The sequence below is a fragment of the Eriocheir sinensis genome, chromosome 14, assembly GCF_024679095.1.
Source record: "Eriocheir sinensis breed Jianghai 21 chromosome 14, ASM2467909v1, whole genome shotgun sequence".
In the NCBI taxonomy this organism is placed as follows: domain Eukaryota; kingdom Metazoa; phylum Arthropoda; class Malacostraca; order Decapoda; family Varunidae; genus Eriocheir; species Eriocheir sinensis.
The window spans coordinates 6775161-6795722 of NC_066522.1; the positions used below are offsets into that span (position 1 = coordinate 6775161).

Here is a 20562-nt window from a genome sequence, read left to right on the forward strand (position 1 = left end):
GATCTCGGATTCAGTGTGGGGCGCTGTTTTGGCTCGGCCATAGTGAAGGGGTTAAGGCAGTATCAGTAGTAGAAGAGATAATAAGTATGAGCAGGAAACTTAACCCCTTCAACACAAGGACACGTATACCCCATTGCGCATGCATGGTGGACAGCAGAGCGACTTATTTCTGCGAAGAGGTATTTCCCACGACACCGGCCCACGCCGCCACCATGTTCCATCCTCCGCTACGTGTTTTCGCCGCCCCACACCCCACACTGCCCTGTGTTGCGTATTTCCTCGCCCTACACTGCGTGCCAAATATATTTACCAACCAAACTACCTACCTAACTGGGAGCTTAGCCCCCCTTGACCCCCTTAATTTGTGTCAGTACTGAAACTCACAAACACTTGGCTATTATCCATTACATTTACGTCCTGGATTGAATGTTCTTGTGCTATAAATGCGTTCTTCATCTGAATGGAGACCACAAAGAGGAAAACATTTCATCAGCATCAGCATCAGCAGAAATACCTCCAGACCAATCCGCCCAAGTCCTCCCCACGGTCGCCGAGCGGAGTCACGTCATGCAGCACTTCTCCGCCCTGCTCTGCCAAAATCGTTCTCGGGTAATAGCCACTTTAACCATCACCGCCAATGTACCCCACACACCGGTGACTGGTGCGCTGCAGCGGTGTTATGTTTTGTGTTTAGTGTTCACGCCGTGCCTCAGCTCCCATGTATGGAGTGTCTTCTTCTTCTTTTGACCTGTACGGTTTCATTGCTTCACATGTCCTCCTCTCATCTGCTTATTCACACTTTCCTTTTCTATTGCATCACACTATTCATTATTTAAATAATTAAAAATCTGTACATTTGGCGAATACAGAGCAGGAAAATTTTTTTGGCATTTTCTCAGTGAAAAAAGTGCACATTACACGCCGCAAAATATGGTATATTTCATTCTGGGGACATCTGGGAACTAGTGCGTCAAACAGAGGTGTTTTGGGTGCTGGTTTCATACCAGTAACAATAACCCCTAGGCCTACCAAAACCTAACCATCAGGGTATAAGACACAGGGCGATTTCTCTAATCTACTTTTTTGAAAAAAATGCATCTTATATGGTGGGAAATATGGTAGGTAAATACATGCTATATTTTCTTGGAAGTCTCATGCTAAATAAACAACCTTAAATAAATCTGTTACAATAACCTTCTACTCTACAACCCCCTACTACACACCCTGTGACCTACCAATTCCTAGTGAGAGGAGGTGAGTGGGAGCAGGAGTGAGAACAGTTAGTACTATCATTCTCACCTGAGTGCTGTAAGTTGTGTGGTGGTCCACCCAGCCCTTCTCCACATACAGGCCGGGTGTTGTGGCGTTGAAGAGCCAGTAGCGGTCGTGGTTACGGTCAAAGCCGAGGGGCTGGATGCGGATGACCAGGTCCTTCTGCTGCAGCACTCGCTCGCACTCCTTCACCACAAACTGCCTCTGCTTCTCCTCATCCTCCTTCAGTTGTCTGGAGTGGCGTGGGAAGGGGGAAAAGGAAAGAATGGGGTATAAATTATTGTGTTGTTCAGAGCAAATATGTTCTGTGGATACACACAAGATCATAATGGACAGGGTGTCTTCATGGAGGACTGTAACAAAAGGAGTGCAAGGTTTATTATTGGCACCCATTCCATTCCTGGAGTACATCAAATGTTCCTGGTGTTCATCAATGACATGCCAGAAGGTTTGAAAAGCTATTAAAATCTGTTTGTAGGTGTGAAACTCATGAAGCTAATAAAAGGTATTGGGTGTTGTAAAGAACTATAAAAGGGTTTGGATAACCTGGAGGATTGGAATAATGTATTACAAACAGAATTCAATGCTTAATGCTAAGAAATGTCAATTTCAGAGATGGGAAAGTGAGGCAAGACCCAGAAGGGTGTATTATACAGGATGAGAGGCCTTTAGCAAAGCAAAATCTGGGAGCTGGGAGTGATAGTATAAAACAACCTTTCCAAAGAGAAGCATAAGAATAAGTGGAGAATGGTTTGGGTTGTTGACAAATAATAAGGTGAAATTTAACTACATGGATGAGATGCCAAAAATGTTGATAACATTTATGGTAAGATCAAGACTAGAACATGCAGCTGTGATGTGGTTGTGCCTCCAGGATAAACAAGAAAAAAAAGAAAAAACAAACACAAGTTGGAAAGAGTGCTAAGAGTGGCAACAATAACAATACCAAGCTTAAGGAACTGCACTCCAGTGATACAGCACAAAATGAAACAGACATATCAGGAAAGAAGAGAGGTGACTTTATCATGGCATTCAAAACACACAAAGGCCCTGGAACATGTAGACTGGGAAGACGTGTTGGTAAGGAGGAGTGGAAGGACAAAGGGACATGAAAATAAATTGAGGAAAACAAGATGCACAAAGGATGTAAAAAGTTTGTCTTCCCAACAAATCATTAACCCTCTCGCGCGCGATGACGCGTTTCGCGGCATCAAAGGGTAAAAGGTCCTGGCGCACAATGACACGAAACACGTCATAAAAGTTAAAAAAATTGATTAAAAATTAAGTTGTCGGTGAAAGTGCGTCAAATTTGGGAGCGTCATTTGTTGGGATAAGTTTCTTAATGGTAACATATGGCAACCTTTCTAAGGAGCGTAGATGAGGAGCTTTGAGCGATTTTTAGTTGTTAGCCTACTCTGACGGGAGAGGGAAAAAATAGTTTTCTCGGTGTAACTCGAGAACTAATAGGCGTATGAGGATTTTGAGGATACCATAATTAAGAATCCTCACTAAATTCTGCTTCGAAACATATATTCGGCTAAAAAAGGTGGCCCACAAAATTTTGAGCTAGAGAGTGGGGAAGAGTTGGTACTTAGAATTTATTGTCTACAATACTCTATACGGAGACTTGAAGCAAGTTTGTATTGTTTAAAAAATATATATATATATATATATATATATATATATATATATATATATATATATATATATATATATATATATATATTTATATATATATATATAAATGTATTTTCCTCTATTTTTATTTGTGCATGTTCTAGTACAAGTCTTTATGAAGCCATTGATACCAAATTTATTGGGGTACGATATATCTGAGGGTAAAATGCATCCGGGAATGTAGAGTACAGGTAACTCGGTTTACACGAGTATTGTGTCCTTGAAGAGGTCGCGTACATCAAAAACAATGTAAATCAAACAAAAGGCAGGTTTCTATCGAAAAATAAATATTCACTTCATTCAGTGGAGAGAGAGAGAGAGAGAGAGAGAGAGAGAGAGAGAATATCCATATCACCGAGATATCCAGTCAGGCACTCAGTCTCAGCCTCACTCGTGTGAGGAAGAAATGAGGGACACCATGAGCGACTGGCTAGTACAGGTAACTCTCGATTTACGCGAGTATTGTGTCCTTGAAGAGGTCGCGTAAATCAAAAACAATGTAAATCAAACAAGAGGTAGGTTTCTATCGAAAAACAAATATTCACTTCATTCAATGGAGAGAGAGAGAATATCCATATCACCAAGATATCCACTCAGGCACTCAGTCTCAGTTTCACTCGTGTGAGGAAGAAATGAGGGACACCATGAGCGACTGGCTAGTATTGGTACTGGTACCGAGCAGTCTGGTACCAGTACTGTACCATATAGCTGGTACCGGTACCTGCCCACCCCTATTGTTGAGTAGCGTGGCAGTGTGGGTACTGTATTGTTGTTCAAGTGGCGCACGGGAAGAACTGAGCTCAGCTGTGTGGCAGCGGCGAAACGAGAGTCCACTTGCTTGAGACATCTGGTGGCCACTCCATAAAATATCACGTATAAGTGAAAAAACGTGTAAATTAAACATTTATTTGGATTTCAGACCCCGCGTTATTTCAAAAACGCGTAAACCAAACTCGCGTAAATCGAGTTACCTGTATTGGTACCGGTACCGAGCAGTCTGGTACCGGTACCATACCATATAGTTGGTACTGTAAGTACCGGTACTGGTACCGGTACATGTCCACTGCTATTGTTGAGTAGCGTGGCAGCGTGGGTACTGTATTGTTGTTCAAGTGGTGCATGGGAAGAACTGAGCTCAGCTGTGTGGCCGCGGCGCCGTGTGAGTCCAGTTGCGTGAGACATCTGGTGGCCACTCCATAAAATATCGCGTATAAGTGAAAAAACTTATAAATCAAACATTTATTTGGATTTTGGACCCCACGTTATTTAAAAAACGTGTAAACCAAACTCACGTAAATCGCAAGTTACCTGTATCGCGGTGGCAAAAAAAGGCCGGTCGGGCCTGAGAAATGCATGATGAGTGGAATAGAAACTTATTGGAAAATTACGGTGTGCGAGAGCCGAGAAGGTTAATACTTGGAATAGTCTGGCTGCAGAGATAATATGAGCAAAGAACATCCATGAATTCAAAGCAAAGTGGAGAAGGATAACACGAGCTTGGCTCAAATCCTGTACAGTACAACCAGTAAATACACACACAAATAAAAATGTCATGATTATCTGCTCCCTTGCCAATCAACACACAGTGGAAGGTCAATAATATTTTGGTAAAGGAAAGGGAGCCATGATTACTAAAGTGAAAGACAAATTATAAAAAATTGAAGTATTCACAAAATAAAATGCTACACACTGCACAGAAAAAAAGACCAGCTTCTAAGTACTTACTGTTGTCTGATCTGATTCCTGGCCTTTTCTTTCTCCTCATTCAGTTCCTCTGTTGTCATACGCTTCCTCCTTTCCCTTTGCTGTGGGGTATCAATAGCACTCTGATCTTGGGACTCCTTTTTGGCATAGAAGTTGTCGATGGTGATGGCCACCTTCTGGGGGCTGTAACCCTTGGGCCGGCCAGGAGACTTCCTCGTACCACTCTTCTTCTCCATCTTCTTCTTAAGGCGCTCCTGTCGTCGCTGCTTCTTGCGCTCCATCTCCTCCTTCAGGTTGAACTTTTTGACCTGTGCCCGCTCTTTGTACAGCTGATAGGCCTTCTCCTCTATCTCTTCCACATGCTCCTGGGCCACATCTGAGGCAATGATACGGTGACACAGAGCCTTCAGCACAGCGATCACCTCAGCAGGCTGCAGCTCATACAACTCACTGTTCTCCAGCTTGTGTATAAGGCCCTCTGAGAGTTCGTTCTGCTCCTCTGCCTCCTCGCCATTTTCCTCCGAGTGTTGGCTGACCACGTCTGAGAAGTCACGCCGACAGAGGCACAAACGTGCTAACTCGGTGGCTGTCTGGTAGTGGACGGGGAGGGAACGTATCTTCATTCCTAGCTCCTTGCTATTGCCAATTCGCTCGTCTCCCACAACCAGGTGCAACAGCAGACACATAATCTCGGCCAGGTAACGGAAGCCTTTGTTCCCAGCCGCCAGAGCCTGCATGAGCTGGCTGCAGGAGATGGACTTCTTCTTGTCAGTCTTGATGATCTCATGGTAGCACTCCACAAATTCCACCACCATGGCGATGTCCCCGAACAGGGAGTTGGGGATCTCCTGTGTACAGAAGAAGCAACAAAAAAAGATGAGTCAGGTATTTAAGATAATTGTGTACTATGAGAGAGAGAGAGAGAGAGAGAGAGAGAGAGAGAGAGAGAGAACCTTACCTCTGGGGTGGGCACCATCTGGGGTGGAGGGAGAGGCTTCAGGTTGGAGAGGAGCTTGTCTTCAATCTTGCGGTTCAGTTCCTGTTTGGTCTGCTGCCGTTTCTCCGCCTCCTCCTTGGCCTGTGGGTGGGGAGCGTAGAGTTACAGGGGCTCACAACGGCTATTTGTGCCACACCTTATAATGCACCTGTGATCCATATACGACAAATGGCATCCTCTTCAGGGCACTCAATGCATCAATATACATAGTCAGTACCAATAATAGATATCAGTCTAATTTTGGGACTACTTTACAGTCCACCAACAACCCTTCCCACAAGATGTAATGACACAAAATATAGAAAAAAAAGCACCATCACAGCAGAAAAAAGATAGCATGGTAAAAATGGAAATAATAGAAAACAGAATCAGCAGCCACAAAAAAATAAATAAATAAATAAATAAATAAAAATTCACAGCAGAGGAAAAGATTAGCAAGGTAAAAATGTCATTAAATAATATGAAAGAAAATCATTACCAACAAAAAAGCACAGCCAGCAGAAAAAAGATTAACAAAAAGGCAAAAATGGCACAAAATAATAGAAAATAGAATCATCATCAATATAGTATGGCAGAAAAATAGCCCCCCAGCCAAATGACCTTTTGCTTCACGTAGTCCTCCTTCTCCTGCGGCGTCATCTTGGCCATCACCTTGCGCTCCAGCATGCGCTCATGTCGCTTCAGGATGTTGGTTCGCAGCTCAAGGTCCGGGATAACCTACAGATGAGGTAGAGGGAAGAGGTAGAGTCAGTCACTCCCCTGAAGAATGCATTATTGGTATACTATAACCCGTCCGCAAAATGTATGGGAATCCTCTCTGCCTAGGAAAATGTTCTTTTCCACCTCAATTTTCTCCTTTCCCATAAAAGAAACTAAAATAACAAATGGCATGTATAAATAAATCTACATTGATGTGAGGGAAATATACAATAGCAGCAAGCACCCAAAAAGATCTGATGGCAGATTACAAGCTGTTTTAATACAAAGATTTTGAAAATTCATTTGTTGCCGCCGCTCCTGCTGCTCGCTGATTGGTAGCTGCGTTATGACGTCATGCCGGGGGAGGCAAGGATACTCCAGTTCACATTTGTATCTACCATTTATTTTTCGACTTCCTCAAAATATATTTTCGTGTTGCAAATATATAATTTACTCTTTTCATATGCCTTTATATATATTAATAGTAGGAGTACTATGCTTTCGAGTTAAATGTTTAAGATTGAAAAAGAGATTCAGCCACTCAACTGAAGAATACATCATTGATATATCATATGCTAAAGGTCAGGTGAGTGTATGTATCTTGATGCTGAACAACTTCAACCCATGGTCAGAAGGCTCAAGAATAAACAAGAGAACGTATGCAATATTTGAGAATATGACACCTAGGACTGGGACAACTGAGCCATAGGTGAAAACAACACACAACCACCCCAAGCAAGCGTCACCTCAAGACCCACCTGAATCTGCTGGAGGGAGAGTTTCTTGAGCACCTGGTCCATGGTGTGCACCAGCTTGCGGCCGGTGCCCTTCAGTCCCTTCAGCGTGCAGTACTGGTGGACCATCTTCTTCATGATGGGTGTGCGCATCACGGCCTCAGGGTTCGGTGTCTGCAGAAAGGAGGGAAACCTTGAGTTATATATTCGTGCGATGTGACGCCCTTTCTGTTCAATGACAGTAACTAGGTCTGGGTCTGCATCAGGACAGTAAGTATGATCAAAATAAGGGGCCTTTATATGTGTGTGCTGCTACCGTGCCAAGATTAGGGTGACAATATCAGGATAGTGTGAATGTTACTTCCTCTTTCAATTGACTGTCTATCCATCTCTACTTGTCTCTCTACTACCCTCTAACTTCTAAATCAAACAAGAAACATCAGTAAAAGCAGTCTCTCTCTCTCTCTCTCTCTCTTTCTCTCTCAACCTGCCCACTCACCCTGCCATGGGGGGACTTCCTGGGTGTAGCAGACTTGATGACACCATGTTGCTTGGTGGGAGTGCGCATGTCAAACAGCGTCGCCTGCCTCATCTTTTGGCTCATCTTGATCTCTCTCTTCCGTGATTTGCTGGGGGAGGAGGCGTTCTTCTCCCCTGGGCTGCTCCCGTTCTCCACCTTGAGCTGGCGGTTGACTTGGCCGGCCAGGACTGCCAACGCTATGTCATCATCGCTATCACTTGCCTCCACCTTCACCTTGACCTTCCGGGGTGATGACTGCCCGGGCTCAGGTTTTGGGACTTTAGGGGTGCGTTTTGACCCTGGTTTAGGCCCGGGTTTCTTCCTGGGAGCATTGGGGTCACGCTTCGCCTTTGATCCTGGTGGGCGTCCTGGTCGACCCCTGCGAGGCGGCTGTTGTTGTTGTTGTGGCCCAGGCGGGGGATCGACTTTCGGCTGACTGAGGCTTACATCCGTCCGTTCAGCTGCTTTCATCTTCTTGACGGCTCCCTCGGTTGCTCCTGGATCAGCCTTGCGCTTCCTGCCGACAGGGGGAGCCTTGGGGTTGGTGAAGATGGAGGCAAGCTTGTTGGGGATGCCGTAACGCTTCACCAGGTCCTCCGACACGATCCAGGGTGTGTAGGCACTAGACCGCTGACGGATGGCATTGGCACGCACAAACAGCCGAAAATGCTCCTTTGGGGGCACACGATAGGTCCGTCTGAAAGGTAGAAAGGAGAGAAATTAGTAGTGGAAGAAAAAAAATGTTATATAAAAAGTGAAAAAGAAAAAGGTACATGGCAAATATAAAATAAATGTCAAAGAAGAGAACACCAGAACTAATGTGTTATAATAAAGAAAGGTGAGTGAAATTCTACAGTAATAAAAAAAAAACAAGAAAAATAATATACCATGAAAATGCTCTATGAACTCCTGAGAAAAGCAGTTATCAAAAATAAAAAAAACTGGATAAGGCAGTGGCTGAGTGAGTTATCAGCATGCGAATGTGGCGATCCCAAAGACCCATGTTTAACAAGTTCCACCACAAGCAGCTGACAACTTCAAACTATCATCGAGTGATGGGAGATTACAAACATGCTGTCCAGGTCTTCAGTCAATTATTAACTTATGTGATTTTGGTTGAGAGGATCCAGGGGGCACCATGGGAAGCAAGAGTCATATGTCTCAGTAACCACTTGAAACAAAATTCGCCAAGACTACTAATGAATTGAGGCCAACCATCAGACCCTACAAAACAGTCTATCAGCCCAATAGACAACACATCAAAAGAAGTAAAAAGCGTGTAAATTTACAGTCAAGAAAATAAATATCAATAAGCAAATAAATATAAATGAAATAGAAAAAAACACCAAACCAAGGCTACTACTTACTGAAGATGACTGGCAGGAACGTCTGTGATGACCCGGTCCTCCCCGATGACCCTCACATCATAGATAAGGTGCTGGAGGAGGGGGTTCGAGGTGCTCCTCTTCTTCCCCGGCGAGTCCTCCTTCCCTCCGCCCTTCCCTGCAGTGGGCGGAGGCGATGGGCTGGCATCCTCCTGACCCGACGTACCGTTGATGGTTACAGTTCCGTTAGCCAGGTGACCCCCAGTGGCGCCCTCTGGCGAGCCATTGTTGCACCCGTTGACAAGTGGTGTTTGGGTGACGGTGGTGGGGGTGGTGGTGGTGGTGGTGACAGGCTTGGGTGGTGTGCTGGGGGTGCCATTCTCAGCCTTGATGGAGGACTGGGTCAGGTCCTCACGCACCTTCTGTACCCTAACTTGTATGCTGTGTTGGGAGAGTGGATGAATCTGTTATTTCATGTGTTCCTTTGGCGGGTTGTGATAAAAATGTTTTCCATTGGCAGCAGTTAATGGAAAATATAAATAAACAAATAAATAAATAAATAAAATAAAATACAAAGTATATATACTAGACCCTTCTCCAACACAACAGTTAGATTTCCAAGATTTTTGTAGAAAGTATTTATGAGCTCAAAGAAGTTACCACTGAATTGAAAAAAAAAGGGGTTAGTTCCAAGATCCTTGACCCCACTATATATGTCTTCTAAACTCAGAAAAAAATAGTAAAACAAGATGTTCATTGAACCTTTCATTGCTAAATGCTCGCAGCGAGCACTAGCGTAACTTGCCAGTAGTGCTAAATGCTCGCTGCGAGCGACAGTCGCACTCAAATTTCCCACGTATGAGTGTTCCAACACTATTTCTCACCCCACAGCATTGCCAATTCAGTGGGTTTTCCACTAAATTTGGTGGAAAATCATATCAGCCTAGCACGGAAAAGCGCGAAAAATCTATGGACGAGTAACTGGTGGATGTTGTTGTCCAATACAGCGCATTTTTGCATAGCTTCACCTATCGCCTGACTGATATTTTGACCAAATAGTTGTAAATTTTGCAGTTGGCAATACTACCCTGCCAGCACCCCATCAAGAGATCTACTCAGTAGCTGCCTCAATATGACTGACCGTAGCGCACGCATAAATGTACGTCCTCACAGGCAACACCCCCTGAACATGCCTGTACGTTCGCAGGAGAGGCTTTCATAATCAAATCTTATAGATCTTGGCCTCCTCTTTCCAATGGTGTTTTTGTTTATTAGCTGTGATGAATAGTTTTTGAGATACTGAGGTTAAAAGAGCGAGCACTAGCATCACTTGCTGAATGTGCCTGTACATTCGCAGGAGAGGCTTACATAACTGAATCTTGTAGATCTTGGCCTCCTCTTTCCAATGGTGTATTTTTTAGCTGTAATGAATAGTTTCCGAGATAAAGAGGTTAAAAGAGCGAGCACTAGCGTCACTTGCTGGTGGTACTAAAAGCTCACTGGGAGCACAAGTCGCACTCACAGGCAACACCCCCTAAACATGCTTGTACGTTCGCAGGAGAGGCTTACAAAACCGAATCTTATAGATCTTGGCCTCCTCTTTCCAATGGTGTTTTTGTTTTTTTTAGCTGTGATGAATAGTTTTGAGATACAGAAGTTAAAAGAGCAAGCACTAGCGTCACTTGCTGGTGGTGATAAAAGCTCGCTGCGAGCACCAGTCACACTCACAGGCAACACCCCTTGAACGTACCTGAACATTCACAGGAGAGGCTTACATGACTGAATCTTATAGATCTTAGCCTCCTCTTTCCAATGTTGTTTTTGTTTTACAGCTGTGATGAAAAGTTTTGAGATACAGCACTTAAAAGAGATCCCCCTCCCCTGCCCAAGTGCGCCTGGGGGGATAGTCTTGTTGCGAGCGATTAGCAATGAAAGGGTTGAAGCAAGTTTTCACTGTGAAAGTTCACAAAGCAAGGTTTGCTTGTCCTACAATTTTTTACATTAAACTCTTATCTGTTATTTCTTTGACCAATTATGCAATCTGTCAAATTCACACTGCAATACCTTGCATCCTGATCTGTTAAAAGTAGCCAACTTTTGTATCATAAGCAAAGTTGCTAATACCACTCATTATTCCCAAATCCAAGTCATTGATACAAATAATAAGCAAAAATGGATGCAATACAGAACTCCAGAAGCCCACTTGTCATGCTGACCCATTCATAATTTTTTCCACTGATTTGAACTCCTCGAAACTCTGTAACTGTCTGTAAGTCATTAAAATAAAAACTGCTTGAAATATCAATAAACATTCTTAAAATGCACTACCACAGTGACACTCACGGCTGGGGTCCGAGGAGAGTCAGCTCCTCCCCGGAGTGGAAGCGCGAGTAGCACAGATTTGAGGCTGCCTCCACCAGCTGGTCCAGGGGCATTGTACCTGGGGAGAGAAAGAAAGAGCTTACAAAGCATGAACACTGTCAGGCAAAACAAAAGAAAGCAGAACCTACAGCAGTGCAATAGGCTGAAATATGATCTCTGATATATCTACAAGAACATTTCTGAAGCACTTCATACTGGTATATAATCCAAAGGATGCTTGTACTTTTAACAATGAAGTGAGGTAGTCCAAGGGAAAAGGGGAGAAAAATATACCTGAACAATGCTGCTCCATCCTATAATTTAAGGAGAGAAAAACTAGGGATGGACTTTTCTTTACAGAATAGAATTTTGTTATGTAACGCCCTAAATTTCCTCTTTACTACATTCCCACACGAACTCTGCGTGTAACGAAACACACGAGATCGAACCCGCGATCAGCGAGACAGGAGAGCCACTCCTTAACCAGTCGGCCAAAGAGGTACCCCACTCGCAGAGTGAGTTATGAGAGGCTCGCCCATCAGGCAAGTCAGCTGCACTACACGGCTCCCCACCCCTATCTAGATTAATTTCTGTGTGTTTGAAATTTCCCATTTCTGATGAACTTCGGCGTGCATGGGCCATCACACTTCCTGTTAACCCTTCGGGGAGACACAAGAGAATCACAGGAGAGGATGCCACCATAAGCCACCACTGTAACGCCCTAAATTTCTTCTTCATTACACTCCCACACGAACTCTGCATGTAACAAAACACACAAGAAATTAATCCAGACAAGGAAAGGTTTTGCCGGTGCCAGGGATCGAACCCACAACCAGCAAGACAGGAGAGCCACTCCTTAACCAGTCGGCCAAAGAGGTACCCCACTTGCAGAGTAAGTTATGGAAGGCTCGCCCATCAGGCAAGTCAGCTGCACTACAGTTACTGAAGGTTTTAGTATATAAAAAATCTCATGATTATTCATATCTTGCAATCCAAAGTTTTCCTTTCTTCTTAAATCAAAAGACTGACCAAACTGGTTGTATTTGTCCTTCATACAGGAGTGAAATTTGGCAGGCACATTTCTCTTACACAGAGTCCTTTCACCATTAAATAATATGCTAACCTGACGAACATTCATATAAATGACATTTTTTCCTTATTTTTACTACACAGGTGAATCATGAGATAAAAACATCCATCTTGATTTATACAACTACAGAAAAAAGGGCATTATACAGTTCTTCAGAATTTAATAGTTTTATACTAAAGATTTGCAACACTTTCCTCATTAGATAACGGGAAAAAGTTATTAACTTATGATCTTCCCCCTGTTCCCTCTCTCTCTGAGGACTCACTGTGGTGGATGGTCCTGAGGATGGGTGGCAGGAGGGGCTCTGGGAAGGAGGAGTTGAGGAGGACCCGGACTTTGGCCTCGCTGGTCCAGGCCTCTTGGTGGGTGAGTCCAGACTTCCCACTGCACTGACAGGTCCAGATGCTCTGACTGTACAGCGCCAGCCGGTCCTCATAGTCGCTGCAAAGGGAGGTTTAGTGATGAAAATGAGTGTTGGGAAATAATGGCATCTGAGATAATGTATGTGTGCAGTGTGGGGAAAAGAATGAAAAACTGGAAAATGCAAGACTTAATTGCTTGATTGAATGTTGCATGACAAGGAAGAGGCTCTCATACAGTTGCTGGGACAGAATGAAAGTGTGTGGATTGTGAAAATTTAAATAAAAGTAAGAATGGAATGTGTAACACACAAGAAACTTATATAAAAGGTATGATTTAGAGGGTGATGTGAAGAGAAAACAACAAAATATACTATGACTGAATGGTAAGAGAAAAGAAATACATATACATTCCAAAAACCAATGCAACAAATACATAACATTTACTGCACATGAAACTAATCATCTTAAATTCCTACTTATCAGTATTCACTTTCTTCACACAGCCCATACTCTGGGTGACCTGAGTTATTTTGCCCTGCCATATAAGTCCAAGGAAAAGTTCATCTTGACCTCAATGGTACAGAATGTGAATGATGATTTCTTTGGAATGCATCATCAGTAGACACACGTTTCATGACAACATAATACCTCGGGTGAAATCCCACAAGAAAATGGCTTAGGGCGACCAATGATTACAGAGTGAGTTATGAGGATTCATTTCATTTATTTCCAAAGTAACTTCTTAAGGGAGCCATCCAGTAGATTTCTATTTTCAAAACTATTGGACAAAAAAATCTAATTCACTTATGTTTTTTAGACCTGAATGATGTGAGAATATTGCAGAAGTTTCAAAAGATTTTGATGAATAGAAAAAAATATACATACGAAAAATAATGTCATTGTGCATTCAGTCCTCTTTAAAATGGTACCTAAAACATTAAAATTGGTTAATTTGGGATGGAGAAATAGGGAAAAATGTGAGAAAAACTGTTTCCAGAAAACGGCCATTAAAGTTTTTTTTTCTTTTTTTCCTCCTTTATTTCTAGCTCTCAGATTATTTATTGTTACTAGTCACCAAAATTACATATTCTAAGTTTGCAAACATGTTTCTAAGCATATTCCTGATGCATGCTAGCTCTTGATATCGCACCTGGTCCCCCTTACAATGTAAGTAAAAAAAGTTTTTTGTTTGTGTTTGGGTAGGCAGTGGCTGAGTGGTTAGTATGCGGGCCCCGCATTCACTGCGTTCTTGATGACGCGGGTTTGAATCCACTGCTACAACCTGGGATTTTTTTAGTCACCGCCAAGTGGCATTAGACTACCTACATACTGTCCTGAAGACCACCTATCAACCCAGACTCTAGAGGAAACCATCCAAGTGAATCAAGAATGAGCTCCGGGGGACAGCATGAGCCAAGAATAGATGGCGCCACTATAAATACTTGCCTGCACCATGACGGGCTGGGGCCGACCACCAGGCCCCTCAAGAAAGCCTACCGGCACTATAAGCTAACATTCTAAGAATGAGGGCTTCAGAAGGCGCGACCTCCCTCATTGTTGCCAGGTTTTATCAATAGTTTCCAGCCTCATACCCTTCACTAACACGTATTTTCTGCTTTTTCTTTGATCGTTTGGCTGGAGTCTGTGAGCGTTTTCTCTGTTCTTCCTGGACCTATCATCATACGACGCTCTGAGAGCTCTGAGCACTCCATCGGCTCCACATGACGCTCTCATGCCTAGCTTCACTACCAGACGTGTGATTTATCGAAAAAAATGCATCAGAAATATTAATAATTATGTGTGTACCGATATTTTACCATAAATATTGATGTAAACAAAAAAGTTGTCATCCTCGTGAGTCTGGGGGTGTGCGGGACATTTAAATATAGATTTTTCCAAAACCAGCCACGGGTGAGCTGTCCTAGCCCACATGTATCTCTCGTAAAATCACTACCAGACGGTCCCCTTAAACTGGGACTCTTTTCACCAAGGCATTCATTCACCCACATAGAAATCTGGCACCGGCATTAATTTAATCCCCCTAACCATATGCAGTCACACTGATGATCCCTGCTGTATCATCAATGACACGCTGAACACAAATACACCATGCACATGCCAACCAAGATACCTCCAATTATTCACCAAGACCTTATTCCACACAAGTTCACTTGATACCCGATGAAGAGCTCTCAGATGTTGCTTACTATACTCTGTTTTATTAGGAAATTTATGTGGCCATATCTCTTCATTTATTGCACTTTTGACTGGCCAAGTGGCAGCCAAACTCAGCTGAATGCCATTACTTTGATTCAGCCTTTGCATAGGAAGTGATATCTCTGGCATAATGTTCTTAGATTTCTAACAATATCTGGAATGCTATGAGGCCTACCTGAGTTTTCTTGGCAGCATTGCCATCCTTAGGTCATTACCCATAACATTCATTCTATGACACAAGATGATAACTTATTTTTTTCAAAGATATATCATGAGGTGAATGAAGTAAACATTTCACACCATGAAAAAAATAAAAATATTTTCATTTATATTCTGGTTGTATTATATCTGACTCAATAGTAGTCCTTGACACGAGGTATTAGAAATATTCAAAGGTGAAATTATATTGAGTTTCTGTATCATGGTAATCTTGAGGCAGCAATATATTTTTTCCAGTTCACGTGGTGCTGCGACTGTGTGAGCGGTGATTGGCTGTCACTTGGCCAGTCAAAATTGAGAGAAACAAGAGGGGGTGTAGCTCCCTGATATTTCCTAATTAAAGACTATAATAACAGGGATACTTCACCCATAGCTCCTAGGTAGTATTCTCAAAAGGCTCTAAGAAAATAAGGTCTTCCTACTTTCTTGTATCATTACTATTATCTAATCAGCTAATTTTCACAGGTATTGTTGATGTACCTGCTGCACCTTGTGCTTCTGTCAACCCTAACACATACCAGGCTACTTTACGATGAATTAATTACCAAGGTGGGTTCTTACACTTTGGTCTGTCCTCCTGCCGAGTTATATCCTCAACAAACAAAACAGAAATGACAACTTGTCATCATAAGCCCATCCATTTCTGCTGCAGTCTTGGGACTCACATTTTGGCTCAAAAGTCATTACAACTACTAAGTAAGACACCCAAAAACCAATCACACTAAAATAAGCACAAGTCCTCCATAAAGGAGCTATTTCCATTACTAAAGTATGCATCTGTAATACAAGACAGTAAATACAGTCCAGAATTAAGAATAAGTCAAATGAAGAAACCAATTACCTGTAAATTTTGCTTGTAGTCAATTAAAAAAAGTTATTGATAACTTATAAAGCACATCAATGATATGCAATAAAATCCAGTTTGTCTGAGTCTGTATGATTGCATTTTGAGATGAATCCAGAAGATAAAAATTAACAAATATAATTCTATATCTCTGAAATGATTTTATGGACACTTAGCACTTCCGCAAATGCTTCCTTCCTTTTTCTTGGCTCCTTGTTTGTGTCAATAAGTTACTGGTTATGTTCATGGTAAAAGGTAACTATTTCATGACAACAGGCTACTATTTTAGCAGCAACAGGTTACCATCCGTGGGGGTGACTGGTTGTTTCTACTCACAAAATTCCTATTGTAAACCTAAGAGGGACTATAAATGAATCTGTAATGAAAATAAAAGTATTTGCAGCATCTGTGCCTCTATACAAACAACATATATAAAACATTATAAGAAACAATATAAACAAGGAGAAATGTAAATATCTGATTGGATAAATACATACATAATTCATTGTTCCTTTGTTTGTTTGTTTTTAAATGAAACAAAACTTTAAATTCTGTAAGGGGTGACACAAATTATATGTACTCGGTTTTAGTTCTTACCCGTGGCTTCAGTAAAACAACTAATTCATCTACATCTACTTACAGTCGTCTCTTTTATCCGAAAATCACTGGACTTTAAAAATGCTGTTACCCCGGTAGCAGCGACAGGCCAAATTTGTGGCTTTACCGTGTAGCAGCGACGGGCCAAATTTGTGCCATGATATAAACCCCCAAAAATAGATGATACATAATCTGATCGCAAACGCTTTGATATATATTATGAAATGGTTTGTGTGAGATGTGATTTTCTCTCACTTTTCTCACTTGGAGGGGCCATTAAGAAACATGATCCCCGCTGCTACCGGGTTAAATCAAATATTTTGGATGAACGATAATCTATAAAATACAAGGTGAAACAGATTAAGTAAACGAGTTGACGAAATCTGTTGACAAATTCCTCTGCACCATCCATGTTGGCCGAATATTTTTATTTTTCATCACATACATCTAGTTTCCTGATGCCATGTCTCTTTTTAAACTTTTGGAGCCAACCAATAGAGAATTCACATGGCTCTTTCAGTTCCATGAGTTCATAGAAATGCTTAGCCTTTTCTATGATGATTGGGAAGGGAAATTCAGCATACCAATACCACCTGGGAAACACTCCGCTATCCACCACAGAGGCAGAGAAAGACCTGGGAGTATATGTTACCAGGCGACCAGTGAAGGTGGAATCCGTGCCAATCACTGTGGAGGGGTTAAACTTTAAAAAAATCTAACCACCTTATAAGAGGGGGGGCTTTGCCTGAGTAATGACCTGTCCAAATTTGTCATTGTCAAGTTATGTACATCACCTATGTAATCACCTGACCTGTCCCTAGAGACTCAGTGTGTGCTATCATATCACCTCAGTGCTCCTGGCCGGTCTATATAAAAGGACAATCAACGAACACCCATATCACTATCCTCCTTACAATGAAGCTGATAACATCAGTATAATTCATTCTGCTATATAACTGCAATGCTGTTAAAAGATTTCAACAGTCTGTCATTGAAACTGCAGTTGCATTTTTACGAGACCGCAATCTTCTGGATAAATATGAAATCCTTATTTGGCACTATTCAACTTTTTTTTCATCATCCTGCAGTGTAAGGTTCTTGTAGCTTAGGTAGAAAACACACTGAATTGTAAATATGGTGGTAGACTGCACGCTAAAGTGTAAATGGCCAGGCAGACTGCACGCTAAAGCAGCACACATCTAACTTAACCCAGAAATTAATAGTCTGTCTCTCTGAAATGGACAGCTCAAGTCTGCTAAATAATTTTCACCATCTCACATAGACTTTTCAAAACACTCGATATACCTGAAACACATCATGGGCAGTGCTGTGTACAAAAATGGCAAATGGTATGAAAATTACCAATAATAACCTGATCCCTACCAAATAATGTAACCTATTCACATCAAGTAAAGCAACTTAACCATCTAAAATAACCAACAACTAAAAGTCAGTTATTTATGCTCAGAAATCCAACAAGTGACCTGATGACAAAATTGTCCCAATAACACAATGACAGCAGTGACTAATGATAAGAGCTGGCACTGGCGCTAGTGGGCGGCGCCTCCAGACTATGACAACAACCCCCACAGTTCCCTTATATGTTCTTCAGGAGCAAGTTAATTCTTCTCTAACAATTTAGTGTTCCATATTCTGAGCACATCCTAAAAGGAATAACTAATTTTTTCCCCCGTATTCCAACCACATTTTCACGGGTGAATTAATTTTTTTCAGCAATATTAACTTGTACTCCTCACTTAGCATTTGCACACACAAACACCCATGGGCCAAAAAGTTACAATAATGCCAGTACAAAGAAACCTAAACTAGCATGCCTGGACATTAGGGCAGCCCCCATCCCAGGAGGGCAGCCAACCATCTCTGTAAACAAGATGACTGGGAGAAAGCTCATGACCCTGAATATAATGACAACTGTGAAAAAATATATATCTGAAAAAATTTATGTCTAGTGATTGCAAGGGTGGCTGAAATGTTCCCACAATTAATTCCCTGCCATTTCCTCATGTCTGGGCAAGTTACCAACTTTTACATAACAAGTGAACATGTGCTTGCAAAAATAGGTTACATCCGGTAAATAATCTTTTCCTGGTGTTTTCCTGGTCCTCAGACACCCGGAAGGCGGAAAACAATGCCTGCAGCCCAACCCCAGCATGTGGCCACGGCCTCCATGGAAACGGGAACGGCAAGGCGGAATGAAGGCGTGAGGGAACAGGAAGAAATGCGAAACAGAAAATTCAACTAGATCCCGCAATAAAATAGCTATGAGGGGCCAGCGAAGGGAAGGAAAACGGGAATAAAACGGAGACAGGGGATAAAACGAGGCGGAAACTGGGCCAGGAACAAAGACGTAGAATGCCAGTGAAATAGGGGAGACACAGAAATCCCGTCCCCGCATAACAAACCCTTGCCCCCGGGGGAAACTACACCACCCAGCACCCCGGGGACACCGCACCCAGGGAAAAAACACTGAAAAGATCCAGAGAAACACCTAAAATGCGTCTCAAGTCCAGGAAAATACAGGGAAAAAAAATGAAAAAGGACACAAATCCCGTCCCAGCTTATCAAAACCTCGCCCCCGGGGAAACTACAGCACCCAGCACCCCGGGGACACCGCACCCAGGAAAAAAACAGTGAAAAGATGAAGAAAGCACCCTAAAATGCGTCTCAGGTCCAGGAAAACACGGGAAAAAAAGAAAAACAAGCCGGTGGATTTGGCGCGCGGACAGCTACCTCTTGCTCCTGAATTTCTCCCCGGTGTGTTGAATGGTGAATATCTCCTCCCCCGGGGCCACATCCTCCGGGGGCTGGACGAGTCTGAACGGCTGGCCCTGGAGGAGCGGCATGGGGCAGGTGTCAGGCCGTGGAGGGGAATAATGGAGGAAAAATGGAGGAAAAAAGGCGCCGCGTTGTCTTGAGTTCGAACCTCCACGAGCGTCTTGTGGTCCCTCTGGCCGCCTGTTATTACACCTTTATTTTACCATTTTTTTCCACCTCATCCTCATTATAATTATTAAATCCATGCTTCTGAGGGCTTGTTATCTCTGAATGTTGGGTTTGGATTTGTGTTTGAGTTTATTTGTATTTCGGTAATGGAACCAACGGAAAATATCAACAAATCAGTTTTGGCGGGAAGCCTCCTGTTGTTTATTATAATATATACATATCTGTTAAAATGCTGGCCTTGATTTTTCCCTGTTATGTCTTATTGTTTGTCTGTTCGTTTTTTGTTTGGTTTGTTTGTTGCTGGTTTTATCTGATTTTCCTGTTGTTTCCGTGTTTCTGTTTTCCTGTTCCTGTTGTTTTCCTGTTACTGTTTGTTCGTTTTTTGTTTGCTTGGTTGATTGGTTGCTGTTGTCATTTTTTCTGGTTTTCCTGGTTTTCTGTGTGTTTCTGTTTTCCTATTCCTGTTTCTGTTGTTGTTTTCCCGTTGCCTGCCTGTCTGTTCTTATCATATCTGTCAAAATGAATGGCGTTGGTTCTGCTGTAATTTTTGTTGGGTTTTCCGTTCATTGTTTGGTTTATTTTTTATCGCTGTTGTTTTCCTGTTTCTAGTCATTGTCACTGTTCGCCTATAGTGTTGTTTGGGGTATGATTTATGTGCTTTTCGTAATATCTTTGTAGTACTATAGGACATAGTATAGGTTTATTCCATGCTGTTTTGCTTCGTGATGTCTGCATAATGATTCTTTAATGTTGCTTATTTTGTTTATCCCCATGTTCTGTTTTCTTAATTAAGTTTCTGTTTCTGTTTGTTTTGTTTCTGTTTATGAATATGTTGTTTCTGTTTTTTTCCTCTCTTTTTGTTTTGTTATTTTTTTGTGTGTGTTTCTGTTTTTGCTTTCTGTTTCTGTTTGTGTTTTCTGTTTCTGTTTAAATTTGTTAAGGTTGTTTCTGTTCCTGTTTTTGTTCTGATTCTGTTTTCT

The 20562-nt window shown here is 42.2% G+C and overlaps 1 protein-coding gene across 4 annotated transcripts in view; it reads right to left on the reverse strand.

The window, feature by feature from the left end:
* Positions 1-19577, reverse strand: part of LOC126998373 (tyrosine-protein kinase BAZ1B-like) — a 49549-nt gene extending 29972 nt beyond the window's left edge. For all 4 annotated transcript variants that reach the window (XM_050859913.1, XM_050859911.1, XM_050859910.1 and 1 more), the window contains exons 1-10: positions 19370-19577; positions 12645-12820; positions 11272-11368; positions 8971-9369; positions 7583-8300; positions 7108-7257; positions 6251-6367; positions 5612-5731; positions 4675-5501; positions 1300-1504 (exon numbers count right to left, since the gene is read on the reverse strand). In XM_050859913.1, the coding sequence (XP_050715870.1) occupies positions 1300-1504; positions 4675-5501; positions 5612-5731; positions 6251-6367; positions 7108-7257; positions 7583-8300; positions 8971-9369; positions 11272-11368; positions 12645-12820; positions 19370-19482 (2922 nt within the window). In that variant the 5' untranslated portion in view covers positions 19483-19577. The remainder of the gene's footprint in view (positions 1-1299; positions 1505-4674; positions 5502-5611; positions 5732-6250; positions 6368-7107; positions 7258-7582; positions 8301-8970; positions 9370-11271; positions 11369-12644; positions 12821-19369) is intronic.
* Positions 19578-20562: the final 985 nt, after the last annotated feature.